We start from the raw sequence: 13,268 nt of genomic DNA, 5'->3' as shown, positions 1-13,268 counted from the left end.
CACAAACCTGCTGTCTACCTGTTCGTGCTCGACGGTCTTACAACGCTGTCGAAGCAGGTTACCTAAAGTACTTTTGTGAATCGCTTCTGGAGAACCTGGAGAAGTAAGGACTCTTTGTTAGTGCAAACACTGAGGTTGTGAGTTAACTCGGTATCATTCAGGATTTGTGACAGAGCTGCTATGTGCTCCAGGTTGCCCGGGGACACGCGCATGAGAGTGGGCTTCCTCACCTTTGACAGCACCATCCACTTCTACAACCTGCAGGAGGGACTGTCCCAACCACAGATGCTAGTGGTGTCCGACATAGACGGTGCATCTCTATACTGGAATACTGACTGTATCACCACTTACAACTCCCAAACTAACTAGCTAGAGGCAGCGTAGCTATAGTATAGCGACCAGAGTTTTATCAACATCTAGATTGCATCCTTGACTGAGGTGAGAGTAAATGTTGATACTAAAAACTATACTTCTGTTTTCTTCCAGATGTCTTCATACCATCTCACGACAGTTTGATGGTGAACCTAAAGGAAAGCAAGGAGCTGGTGAAGGACCTGCTGACCTCGCTGCCTGCCATGTTCAGTCAGAGCAGGGAGACGCACAGTGCCCTCGGCCCGGCCTTACAGGCTGCTTTCAAGCTCATGTCGCCCACCGGGGGACGCGTCACGGTGTTTCAGACGCAGCTGCCCACAGTGGGTGCTGGTATGCTGCAGTCGAGGGAAGACCCCAACCAGCGCTCCAGCACAAAGGTATCAATGCGTGGGGGGGAACGTTGTTCCAAAATACTTTTCCTTTTAGCTCTGTGTTCTTCTATTTCTTCTTTATTTTCTTATTGTGCAGTTCAAACACCAACGTTTTCGTACTGACAGGGATATAAAACACACACACTAGTGATTGGATGGAAAGTGAAACGCTTTGTTTGTTCTCCTGAACTAGGTTTTATTAATAATGCCTGGGGCAACTAGAATTTTCTGAATGAACAGGTAAATAAAAGTCCTGAAAACCAGCTGAGGGTTTCATCATCTTGTTTTCAAGATTGAGCGATATAATCCACCATGTGACATTTATTCAGTGAGGTTGTCTCTTGGACACCCCCTGCTGTGAGTTATACCTCACCACAAATCACATCATCACCATCAGATTTAACATGTCTGTTTGGAGACACAACGTTCATGGGTGGTGCTGAGGTGAAGTCTGTGTTTTTGTCCTCCCAGGCCTTGAATTTGTTGATCTTCATCATCTATGTTCTAATTTTGATGTTGAACAAACCTGCAGTTAACTTCAAAGAGTTAAATGAACTTAGATCTGATCTGTGATTTTTGTTCCTTTTGAGTTCTGGGTGTTAGTTTTAGGAGGATTTTCAGTTGAAGGGAAAAAACCAAGGAAGCCAGAGATAATATACAAATCTAGCAATGAACAAGGGAACCTGTCGACCAGACTGTGTGAACTCAGGCTGCAGCTTTTGAGTGACTTTGGTACATTCCATCAACACTGTGCAGCTGAGCTGCTCACACCAGAGGCCGTTTGTTTTTCTGACCCAAACACCTTTGTCCTAACTACTTTCAGGGAGTGCAGCACCTCGGCCCAGCCACAGATTTCTATAAGAAACTCGCCCTGGACTGTTCAGGACAACAGATCGGTGTGGACCTGTTCCTGCTCAGCTCCCAGTACACTGACCTTGCCTCACTGGGTAAGAACACAAGCATTTTAACCCACCACTACGTCTGTCTCCCTGCTGTCAATCAAACCTCAGCACATCTTTAGCATATTATTTAACCCACTGACTTGTATATTCTCCTCCTCTTCCTCAGCGTGTATATCCAAGTACTCTGCCGGCAGCATCTTTTACTACCCATCCTTTCATTACATTCACAACCCGGCGCAGCTGGAGAAGTTCCAGAAAGATCTTGAGCGATACCTCACCAGGAAGATTGGCTTCGAGGCCGTCATGAGAATACGATGTACTAAAGGTATTTCACATTGTTGACATTTCCATAGTAGCAGCTGTCATATTGGTAACTCCTGCACGTGAGGTGTTTGTCAGCATGTGATGTGGTTTAATGGCTGCTCTCTTCATACCCACAGGTCTGTCCATTCATACATTCCATGGGAACTTCTTTGTGCGATCCACTGACCTGCTGTCCCTGGCTAATGTGAACCCAGACTCTGGCTTTGCTGTCCAGATGTCAATTGATGACTCTTTGGCCGACTCCTCTCTCGCCTGCTTCCAGGCTGCTTTGCTTTACACGTCCAGTAAAGGTACAGCTCAGTATACTTTGCATAATAGTTGTTAATTATTAATTATGTTATTAACAGAGTTTAAACAAACCCATTCGTCCCTGTAGGAAAAAGGCGTATCAGAGTCCACACTCTGTGTCTGCCTGTTGTCAACCAGCTAAGTGACGTGTACGCTGGAGCTGATGTTCAGGCCATCACTTGTCTGCTGGCCAACATGGGTAAGTCTATAGCTCAACCCTCAGATTTATTACCTTAACTTGGAATTATTGTTCCTGTGATAGTATTGTTATATATATTGAATCTTTCTGGGGTTTTTTCCAGCCATCGACCGCTCTGTTTCATCCAGCCTATCGGATGCTCGAGATGCCCTGCTGAACGCAGTGGTGGATTTGGTGACTGCCTATAAGAGCAACGTGTCAAACCTGCAGCAGTCCGGCCTCGTTGTCCCTGCATCCATGCGTCTTTCCTCTTTACATCCATGCTCTCCTAAAACAGGTATGACTGCTGTATAGAAAAAAGAATGCACCAAAACCTTCACACTTTTCACACATAGACTTTAAATTTTGAAATAACGGGCATGAAGATGTGCACAAAGACATGTACAGCAACATTACACATCCACATGACAGCCTAAAAGGATTTTCTGCGTCTGAAAAACAAATAGGAGTTCAGAGTAATAGACGTATTCATCCCACCAGGTCCTTTCATCCAGGGTGTGACTGCATTCATACAGACACTCACACCCTGTGTGTCCTCTAAGGTAAATACTCCTATAGGTCTGGTCATGTTTCTGTAAGACGCACATGAATGCAGACAAAGTGTGGCCTTTATCCAAGGGCAGGGTTTCCTATGGCTTAAGGAGTGTGCTCCCTCGCTCTGGGGCGCTGGTCTTAAAATGTACGTCATTTTAGTAGAGTTACTTCTAACTGACCTTTTACAAAGCAATCTATATTTTCTGAACTTTGTACACTGGAAAGACTCGGCTCCGCTTTATTATGGAGCTTTATCACAACAGCTTAGTTCCACAGATAGATTCACTTACGTCTGCACACCCACACTTTGTTTACACTGTCTAACCCACCTGTACCCAACCCGTTCATTATGTTGTCTAAGGGCCCTAAATGACAATAAAGGTACACAATAGCTAGATTTGTCTTTGGTTTCTTAACACAGACTATTTTTGAATTGATTGAGCTCAGGTTTAGAAAGATCAAGTAAAAACGTACAGAGTTGTTGTGTCATGGTTAATTTCCCCTGTGTTCAGAAAGCTTTGCGGACCGGCACCAGCACACGTCTGGATGAGCGGGTCTTTGCCATGTGTGAGTTTAAGACGCAGCCGCTACAGCAGCTGATGAGAATGGTTCATCCCGACCTGTACCGGCTGGACACCATGTCAGACCAGGTGAGCAAACGCTGAGCTGCGTAAAGTGGATAAAACGCGGCGATAGTTTGCTAATTTAAGAAGAAAAAAGCAGAACAACATGCCACTTGTCCTCCAGCTGATCCATCTCACTGCTTGTGTGTGACCTGCAGGGGGCGCTCCATTTGAACGACACTGTGGTGCCACAGCCTCATCTGCTCCATCTGTCTGCTGAGAGGCTGAGCAGAGATGGAGCCTTCCTCATGGACTGTGGCAATGTACGTTTTCAGAAAAAATTCTTCATAGTAAACACACAAATATACAAGTCTATGACATAATTATAGCTACAGACAGTAGATAGACCGTGTGGTGTTTCTCTCTTAGTAATATGGATGAAAACATGTAACACATTAAACATTTTCAGTACTTCAGTGTTTTCCTGCCTCCGCAGGTGTTTTACCTCTGGATCGGCAAATGCTGCAATGAATGTTCATCCGAGACGTGTTGGGCTGCCCCCACTACGCCTCCATCCCACCCAACATGGTGCGTAAAGCCGTCTCAGATACGTGACAACACTAAACTGGAATGCATTTAATGGTGTTTTATCAGCCTAAATATTGTTTGTTTTCATGTGTGACTTGGTGATCAGATCGTGTTTCACCTTTTTTTTTGCAGAAAACTGAATAATTAATGGTTACACTGCAGAGCAGAACAGCTGTTGTTTAGACGAACATAAATGCCACAATGTGCAGCTCCGACCATGTTTACCCTGGAAAATGATTCAGTGTTGTTTGTCAGTGCAGGACGACTGCTCTCCTGTTAGCAGTGGGAGAAATAACACATGCAGCGAAACAGGTTTGCTGGTGTGGCTTTAACGCAACGCAGCCACCTAGAAAGCTCCATCATTGCCACAGTGTGGGTGTGATTGCACTGCACAGGAAAAACAGCAGCCATCAGCGCTTGTTTATGCAGCTCATTTTATTTTTCCAGAATCCCAGAGCCACCTACAAAGCTACACAGCGCATTTCACTGCGCAGGCATATTTGTGTTAACCACATTGTGTAGCTGGCATAGCTGTGTGAGTCAACATTATCTGCTTCCTATCTGAGACACTGCAGTGAAAACAATGTTGTTGATGTTTCTCCCTGTCAAACCCAGAGTCACATTCCTGAGCTGGAGACTCCTCTCTCCGAGAGGGTGCGAGCGTTTCTCGACTGGCTGGAGGACAACCGGGCGTTCAGCTCCACCATACACATTGTCAAGTAAGTGCTGCTGCACATCTGGATCAACATCTTACTTCAAGTAGCACTGCTTGAGTCCACCCCCACCCTCCTCTGATCATTGAAATGTGGGTTTCCATCGAAATGTTGCACATGACGCTATGAATAACCTAAATGAATCAGCGTCCCACCTCAGATGACGTGTCAGTGCAGAACTGACCACCACATAGCAGTGTCTTCTTTATAAAAACTACACCTACGTTTCCACGAGTCGCTCTCACCCAGCTTTCAACAGAAACTGGGTGGGACCCATTCCATGTAGAAGTTTAATTCGTCTTCCAGCTGAGGTTGGCAGAAAACAATTTCCCGTATCACGTAGTAAACAATGAGGTCACTGATTGACAGCAGCAAAGTCGTCTGTACGGAATCTATTGTTTCTACTTCCTCTTTCTCCTCCTCTGTGCAACACGGCATTGTTAGTGAACTACATGTTTACCATCATGTTGTCAAGGAGCCGAGCTGTCGTTTAGTGACTGTTGGCTGAAGGAATGAGCGTCAGCATTTTCTGACAGATAAGAATCTGGTTGCTAGGTGCTGCATCGACAAAGCACATTTCCAATCTTAGCACAAGTCTCAAGTGGTTTGGTAGTTTAAGTTTTTGTAGTTTTAGTTGTTGAAAGTCAGGATTGTGTGGTTTAAAGCAGAGTGAGCTGTGGTCTCTGTAGAGGAGCTTCACTATAAAATTGACTTCTGGCCTCAGTACAGATGTGGAACTGACTAACTTTGTAAGTTTCTCTATCCATTCATTTGACTTTCTTCTTTTATATTGCAGGGACGATGCTTCAGCTAAAGCCACTTTCTTCCAGCACCTGGTGGAAGATCGGTCTGAGTCGGCGTCTTCATATTATGAATTCCTGCAGCACATTCAGCAGCAAGTAACCAAGTAGACGACCCGTACCCCCAGAGAGACTGACCGTTGAGAGACCTGGGCCCGTAGAGCCAGGACTAGGGTGAGCCAGAGATGGACACTCATCGCTCCCTGTGATCCGTTTCAGTGAGGTGGGTGACCTCCCATTCTTCTGAAACTGCCATCAAAACAAATCCACCACAAAGCTTTTGGTCAGTCGCGGTTTGACCACGGTACGGGACGAGGGACCGCTGTAGAATCACTGGACTGGATGAAGGATCAGTGATTTGCTTCGCCGCTGCCTCTTAACCACCGTCGAACCTCATCAGACTCCATCGGCGGTGAGAAAAGAGGCGGAAAGAAAGTCGAGCTATGAAGATGCCACTTCATGTTTTTAGTTGAATTAGTTTTGAGCCTCACATGTAGCCGGTCGGTTTTTATTTATTTTATTCCTTCACTTCCTTGTTTTGAATGTTGAATACACTGGAGCACATACAGTCGGCCAGCTGTCGTTCTTTTGTCTTGTTTTTTTTTGGCATGTGCTTGAAACACAGAATGCACGTCACGTTTTGTTTGCTGCTAGAAAGATGACGAACGCGATTCAAAACCTGTGGGTTCCTTATTAACGGCTCCACTCTCCCGATTTAAGATCGCAGGTTATAAAAAATGCCCCAAGGTATAAAACGTCACTGTCTCTTATCTCTTATTTTCCCCACATCCGCTAACTCGACTTGCTATCCATTTTGTAACTATTAACAGAATCTTTTATGTGCGATAATTTATGAACCAGCTTATTAAATAAAAACAAAAACAGAGTTCTTGCTTCTTTCTTGTTTTGTTAACATAATTATTAATAAGATCCATTTTTTTATGGTATCAACTCTCGACATATACACAATTTCTGATGAGCGTTCAACCACTGTCTTAGAACCAGCGACTGATGTAATGTTTCATGACATCTGTCATGTGTCATCTGAACCTCACTAGATATGAAGATATGAGAAGCATTTATTTATTTTGTATTATTCAGTATTTTATACATTTTGCAGTCATTTCTTTACTGTTAGCAGTGTTTTGCAGAGGGCTTTTCCTGTGTGTAAACCACTGAATCGTATCAGTCAGCAGTAGAATGATCTTTTCTTTAACCTCTACTACAGAAACATGTCCCAGTAGTTTCCAGGTCTGCTGGGGAGCCGGTGTGAGCGCGAGGTCTCCTCTCTGTAGTGAACCGCTCCCTGATCTGGCTCACACATGTTCCCACTGCTGCCGTTCTCATGGAAAACTGCTCGCTGGGCCTCATGTTTTCTTACTCCCTAAAACGCTACATGAGGAAAACTCCCATTTCCAGTTTTCATTTCTTAGAAACATCATTCAGTTTGAAGTGATAAAATGGGTTGAAAGGAAAAGAATCCACATCCAGCTGGAAGCGTTAAGATCATCAAAGAAAAATCTGAATTTCTTGTACAACTTTCTGTTTTTTCTTTTTCGTGCGAGCAAACAAGCGTTTTCTTTTCCAGCAGCTATTTTTAACCTCCTGCTTTGACTGGTCCGAGCCTTTACGCCCACTTCCAGCAGTCTGATCCCCCTCGTCTCCCACCCTCGTCCCCCACCCTGCTCCGGTCCAACTCGCCTTCTCTTCATTTATTTATGATTTTGAGTTCACGTTTCCCCCTGGCTGTGCATTTCCCCTCATGAGTCTGTGCTCCTGTACTCTCTGAAACTGAAAGATGTGCTGTTCAAGGCACCAAGTCTGTTCCAGTGATTCAGTTTAAACCTTTGTGTCGAATTTGATGAAATTTCTTTACGACATTCCTGTTTCACAACCGTGGGAGTGGTAGAGAAACAGCCCAAAACCACAGTGTCGTCACCAGCAGTCGGTCAGCTTTGTCCACGTTAATGTACTTCTTTATAAACCTTTTATACGTCTGCTCCTAGTATTTGTGAAGCCGGAGCAGAAACGTAAAACAAATAACCTCACTTTGTTCTGGTCTGAAATTTGGATGAGTTGGGGAAAGTGAGGGAAACACTGTCTCATTTTATTGAAGTAAACTGTGACTAAGTTCAAAGCCTCGATAAAGTGTAAGTCAGGATCTCTGTGCTGTGTCGACCTATAACTAAAAGCAAGTGACATTTATTACTCCATTAATGTCCTATTATAAATCAGACGAAACCCTTGGCCGCCGCCCAGATGATGCAACAAGGCTGTAATTGTGGCTTATTGATGTTACAGTGAAATACACCATCTGGGTGGAGGCGGCCATTAGAGGATAAGCTTCCTCCAACGTCTTCCTTTTCCTCCTGGACATGTGCGTCTGAGCTTATCTGCCCGTGAGATGCTGTTCGCCCTGTGAGCAAACAATGGGACATTGTTGCTCCGGACGTAGTTCAGAGAGTCGTGAGCCGCAGACAAAATACAGGGGGAAAAAGCGTTTGTGGTCCCTGAGGAATCTGAGACCCGATAAGGAACTCGGCTGCTTTGTTTTGAGGCTTGTGGTTAAAGAGGAAGATGCCAAGATGTGGTTGAGTCCGATGCTGCTGCGCGTTTCGTCCTAATGAATCGGATCTGGGCTGGTTTTTTTTGGGCCTGTTCCTCGTGGTCGGACAGGAACCGAGCTTCTGCGCCGCCTCTATCGGCTTAACGCCGCCTGGTGATGAGCAAACGCCGCTGTTTGTTCAGCTTTCCTGCAGCTTGTCACAACACACAGCCCTTTGTCCCAGCTCGCCGTGCAGCTTTAAGCCGTCAGCAGGAGGTTTGCTTTGAGCCCAGTCCTCAACTTGAACCACGTGCAGAGCGCCTTCAGAGGCAGCGATGCCGCGGCGCCGTTGGTGGAGCCCTCGGAACACGTTGTTCTGTGTTTTCGTCTCATGCACCGAAGCCTTCCATCCGTCAGATTCCATGTTAATGGATGTAGTAGTTTCCAGTTGGAGGGTTTTTGAGCCGTGGGATCTTGGCCATCGTTCTCCACCCAGTCACATGCTACTGCTCCCTGTGTCGGTTGGACTCCTCATCTCACTCAGGAAGGTGTTTCCTGCTGTCAAGTCTTGGCCCCTTCTGTGTTTAGTACTTCCTCCTTCAGTGGGAAGCGTTTGGACCTGACTGGGCCGTTCTATAACGGGATGAACTGCTGCTGCGGCTGTGATGATAGTGATGGTAGTTTAGAGCATTTCATGATGAGGCCTTGTGCTGTCTTTGTCCAGGTTCCTGCTGCTCAGCCGTGAACCATGGACTCTTGCGTCATCTTTCCATGATCATGATGTCGCCAGCGTTGAGATGCTGGCGCTGATCCTCCATTTTCCTCACGCTGTCCTCTGGGTGTGATGGAGCTGGTTCCAGCCTTCACCCTGGACGCGTCACCAGTTCAATGACCACCTCGGAGACGGCAGCCGCTTGGTTTCCGCCCCGTGCAGCTCGGTGTCAGCCGCGTTCTTCATACCCAGATGTTTCTGTTTGACAGGAGAGCGGGTTCATGGAGACTTGAAGGAGCCCTCAGCCAATAATGAAGTCCCTCCTCCAGGCATCGGCGGCTCACAGTCGATCTGTAATGAAAACAGGCCTCTGAATTATGGAGGTTAAACAGTGAGAATTGTTGACTCTGCTGTGAAGACCAAGGGTCGGTTTTCCCGGATTCCTACAGCAGCCAGTGATTTATTAATAGGAACCTACAGTTCATTCCTGATTCTGTTGATTTATTGTCTCGTCTGGAGGATGCGGCTTCTTCTCTGAACAAGAACCTGCTCTGTGTCTGATTAACCACTGGTTAAACGTACGACAAGAGAAGCATGAGCACGTTTTAATGTAGGTGATTGTGTTTATTTGACATGCTCTCAAAACTTTTTTTGCATTTGGAAATTTTTGATGTAGTTAGAAACCTGCATAAAACAGGTTCTGTGCAGAATCTCAACTAAAAGGCTGTAGATTTGTACTGATTATACAGAAACATCAAGCTCTGTAGCTTTTACAGATTGAAGGTGAGACATGCTCAACCTTCTGCAAATAAAGCGAACTGGAAAAGCTCCTTTCACATCGTGTCAGGACAGAAAACGAGTTCACTTAGTGGTAAAAGAAGCACGATGTTCTTTATGACAGATTACGAACTAAAGGCCTCTGCTCTGTTTCTCAGATCAGACATTTTGGTCCAGAGATCGGTGATACAGAAGCAGGATTGTTTTCCACTGCATGTGAGTCAAACTACGTCCTTTTAGATGTTTGCACGTGATCCGTGAAGCTCCAGCTGCTTATCTTATCTCAGCATAAGGCCTGGAAACAGGTGGAAACAGTCTGCGTCATGCCTCGCTTCCCAGCTGCTGAGTAGATGTGCAGACAGCAGCTCGGCATTAGTTCCATTTAGCAAAGCATCGTCGTCTGTCGTGCTTAAACTGGACTTGATCCCAGTGTGAGAGCTGCACTGACAGGCGGGTTGTGTGTGGCTGCGTCAGCGTGACCTCAGCTTCTGCAGCAAACAGCTGTTTGTGTGTCTGAACATCTGTATGTGAGGTGACACATGGCAGCCGTCGTGTGTGGGTGACGCAAGGAGCCGCCTCATCGACGGCGTCGGGGTGAGTCACACTTTGTCACAAGTACGAGGCCTCAGGGCCGTTTCTATTTTCATGAACCACACCCTGAAATGACGAGAGGAAGAAACAGTTCTCGCGTTGACGAGTGAAGACTGAATGGATCTAAATACAGAACCGGGCCCCTATCTACACAGAGCATCATCACCAGGACGTGGACAGAGCTTCAGCCAAAGTCCTTATTGGGGGACAGCACGCGTCTCATTCATAAGTGCGTCACATTAATAGGCTGCAGGCTGCTCTCAGGATGCTGACACGCATATAAATAGACAGGACGCTGCCTCGCTATCGGCTGCGCTGCCTGGAAACACCGGGGCACGACCTCTAATACTTTTACCCTGAGCGGCTCCGTGTCTGCGTCCCCTCGCAGCCACTGTTATGACGTCAGGCGGCTTAAAAAGCGTTAAAGCACCAAGGAGGCAGATACGTATGAATGTGTGCTTCCTCAGATGACTGGGATCCTCTGAGCTCAGGACCCGGTTTACTGGAAAAAGCAACGGATTCAACACAGAACTGTCATGAAGGCTTAGTCACAAAGACAAAAACATTATAACAGACTCAGAACTAATAATAATTTCATATTTTACAAAACTTACTCACACTTTAACATGAGATGTCAGAATTCTGCTATAACTTTTCACTGAAATTTAGCTTTAAATCTATTGCTCTAATATTCAGATTTCATAAACGAGCATTTTTACTTTATATCATATCTGGCTTTGCTGAGATGTCGCTGCTTTTAATATTGTTGTACATTGTTGCCCTCATGATGTCAGCACGTTACGGTTGTCGGCACGACGCCGCTGCCGCACAGCCGTGGACTGAGTCTTTCAGGTTGTTCTGTGCTGTTTTCTCTTTCCGTTACATAAAGGTCTTTTCAGGCCTCTGTTAACTTTAGATACTTCGCACCGGGTTCACTGCTCTTATCATTAAACATGAGGCGAATGCTCCCAGCGGCCAATCGGCTCTTTCCAGTCTTTTCCACAGAAATGACCTGTTTGTTGGAAACTGTCGACGACTTATCAGCAGTTTGACACGTTTGGAACAAAATGTTTCAGCATTACAACATCGTGAATGTTGTTCAGGTTGTTGACCTACATCTGCTTTTAGCTGTCGCCTACATTTGATTAGAGTTACATGTGCGATAGTTTAAGAATGGTTCACTTTTACTGAGCTACTGAAAGGTCCATCAGCTGGAACCTCCTGCAGTAGCTTCAGTAAATATTACAGTCCTTATGCACTGAATAGTTTAAATCTCTGCAGCAGTGCGGCCTCGTTTCTGCTTCATTTTACCTCATTTAATTTATATTTCTATCCTTTAATTGATTACATTTAGGTTTTACAGAATCATACTTTTTTCAATATTTGTAATTTTGTTGAAATGGGCTGAACCTGGTTAAACATAAACTGATTCTGACGTTGCAGATAAGTGGAGCCTTATGTAAGACGGCCCTGATACGTCCCTGTAGTAACATGTTCAACATGTAGAACTAGAACTAATAGATACACTGGAAAATGTTTGATGACTTTTTGTGGTTTTTAAACCAATTCATTCTAATCCAGCGGATTATACACATGGCCGGTGATTCAGGCTGCACCTTAATGCGATGAATGACTGCAGTGACAAAAGAGACGGAAACATCTGCAAAGGATCCGTGATGACAAAGCCATAAAACAGAAAATGATAAAGGCACAGAACCAACCCTCAGTGGCACAAACAAACGTGGGCGTTGCCTCAACCACCTGGACCAGCAGCAAACCGGAGATCCTGCTAATCAGAGCGTTGAAGGGCCTAACGGCTGCATGTGTTCTGACGGGTTCAGGCGTCGTGTCGGGTTCATAGGTGAGATCGCTCTCTGTGGATGTACAGACAGGATCTGTGCTGGCATCAGGATCCGCTCAGCTGCCTGAGGCCTGTTCCAGTGACATCAGCACCTAATGATGGGCCGAGTCAGAATCTAGAGAGGGCGAGAGTTGAAGATCTGGTTCTACCTGATCTGAGCTCTGTTGATCTGTTCACAGTCCTGTAAATAATCTACTGAGGAGAATGGTGTGTGTGTGTGTGTGTGTGTGTGTGTGTGTGTGTGTGTGTGTGTGTGTGTGTGTGTGTGTGTGTGTGTGTGTGTGTGTGTGTGTGTGTGTGTGTGTGTGTGTGTGTGTGTGTGTGTGTGTGTGCGCGCTAGAGAGCAAGGAGGGGGTTTGTTATGAAAGGAGGATCTTATCTTTGCTTGAACAGGTGACTCCCAAAGAGCCAAATCTGTGAACACGTCTTTTAACGAGCAGATAAATCTTCCCGTGTGAAGATTAAGCTGAGACGCAGATGTGCAGTTTTTTAAATGCTGCTTTGAACCATTTCTAGGTGTTTCCTTGTCAGTGATTAAGCTGTTAATTACCCTCCTTCATGCTGAGTCATGCAGGTTTCTGTATTAGACTGTGAAAGTGCTGCATTAATAATGAAACCGTATTTTGACTGTCTGTCTGTTGTTGCACATGTGCTGCTGTTTCTGACCTTCAACCTTTTTTAAGTTCTTTATCTTTTCAGCGGTGTTCCTATAAGTTATTGCCCATAGAGCAGCATGTACATTAGCATCAGCACAGAGATAAGCAGCTGCAGCTGCAGATGCTGATGGGAGGAGCGCTGAGGTTTATGGTCATGGTTTGTTTTGGTTCACACATGAGAAATGTGGAGCGTTTCCCATCACGTGGTGAATGTCGGTTTCATAGATGTAATATTTTGGCCCTGCTTTTGGTCTCCTCCAACCCCAAGCAGTAAAGATAAAGTGTCCAGATCCTCTTCATCAGAACCAGGCGGTGAGTGGAGCCTCCGGTTCTCTCCGTGTCTGTGGACCGGTGTTTTGGTTCTCACGTCCAGCGGCTCCTCCTCCTCCTCCTCCTCCTCCTCCTCCGGGGGAGGGTCCACTGTGCAGGTGGGGCCCGGCCTCGTGACGTGCGTTCTGTTGACAGTAGTAAA

General features: G+C 45.7%; 1 protein-coding gene across 1 annotated transcript in view; it reads left to right on the top strand.

Annotated features, from left to right (window-relative positions):
* sec24b (SEC24 homolog B, COPII coat complex component) overlaps positions 1 to 6,540 on the top strand; it is a 13,205-nt gene extending 6,665 nt beyond the window's left edge. Inside the window, 16 exon segments of the mRNA XM_055512616.1 lie at positions 5 to 31; positions 34 to 103; positions 192 to 310; positions 487 to 749; positions 1,567 to 1,690; positions 1,812 to 1,970; positions 2,086 to 2,259; positions 2,346 to 2,456; positions 2,560 to 2,698; positions 2,700 to 2,733; positions 3,503 to 3,640; positions 3,772 to 3,876; positions 4,050 to 4,080; positions 4,083 to 4,141; positions 4,757 to 4,860; positions 5,651 to 6,540. Of these exon segments, the coding sequence (XP_055368591.1) occupies positions 5 to 31; positions 34 to 103; positions 192 to 310; positions 487 to 749; positions 1,567 to 1,690; positions 1,812 to 1,970; positions 2,086 to 2,259; positions 2,346 to 2,456; positions 2,560 to 2,698; positions 2,700 to 2,733; positions 3,503 to 3,640; positions 3,772 to 3,876; positions 4,050 to 4,080; positions 4,083 to 4,141; positions 4,757 to 4,860; positions 5,651 to 5,765 (1,772 nt within the window). The 3' untranslated portion in view covers positions 5,766 to 6,540.
* Positions 6,541 to 13,268: the final 6,728 nt, after the last annotated feature.

The sequence above is a fragment of the Betta splendens genome, chromosome 10, assembly GCF_900634795.4.
Source record: "Betta splendens chromosome 10, fBetSpl5.4, whole genome shotgun sequence".
Lineage (NCBI taxonomy): Eukaryota > Metazoa > Chordata > Actinopteri > Anabantiformes > Osphronemidae > Betta > Betta splendens.
This window is presented reverse-complemented; position numbering and strand designations above follow the sequence as displayed.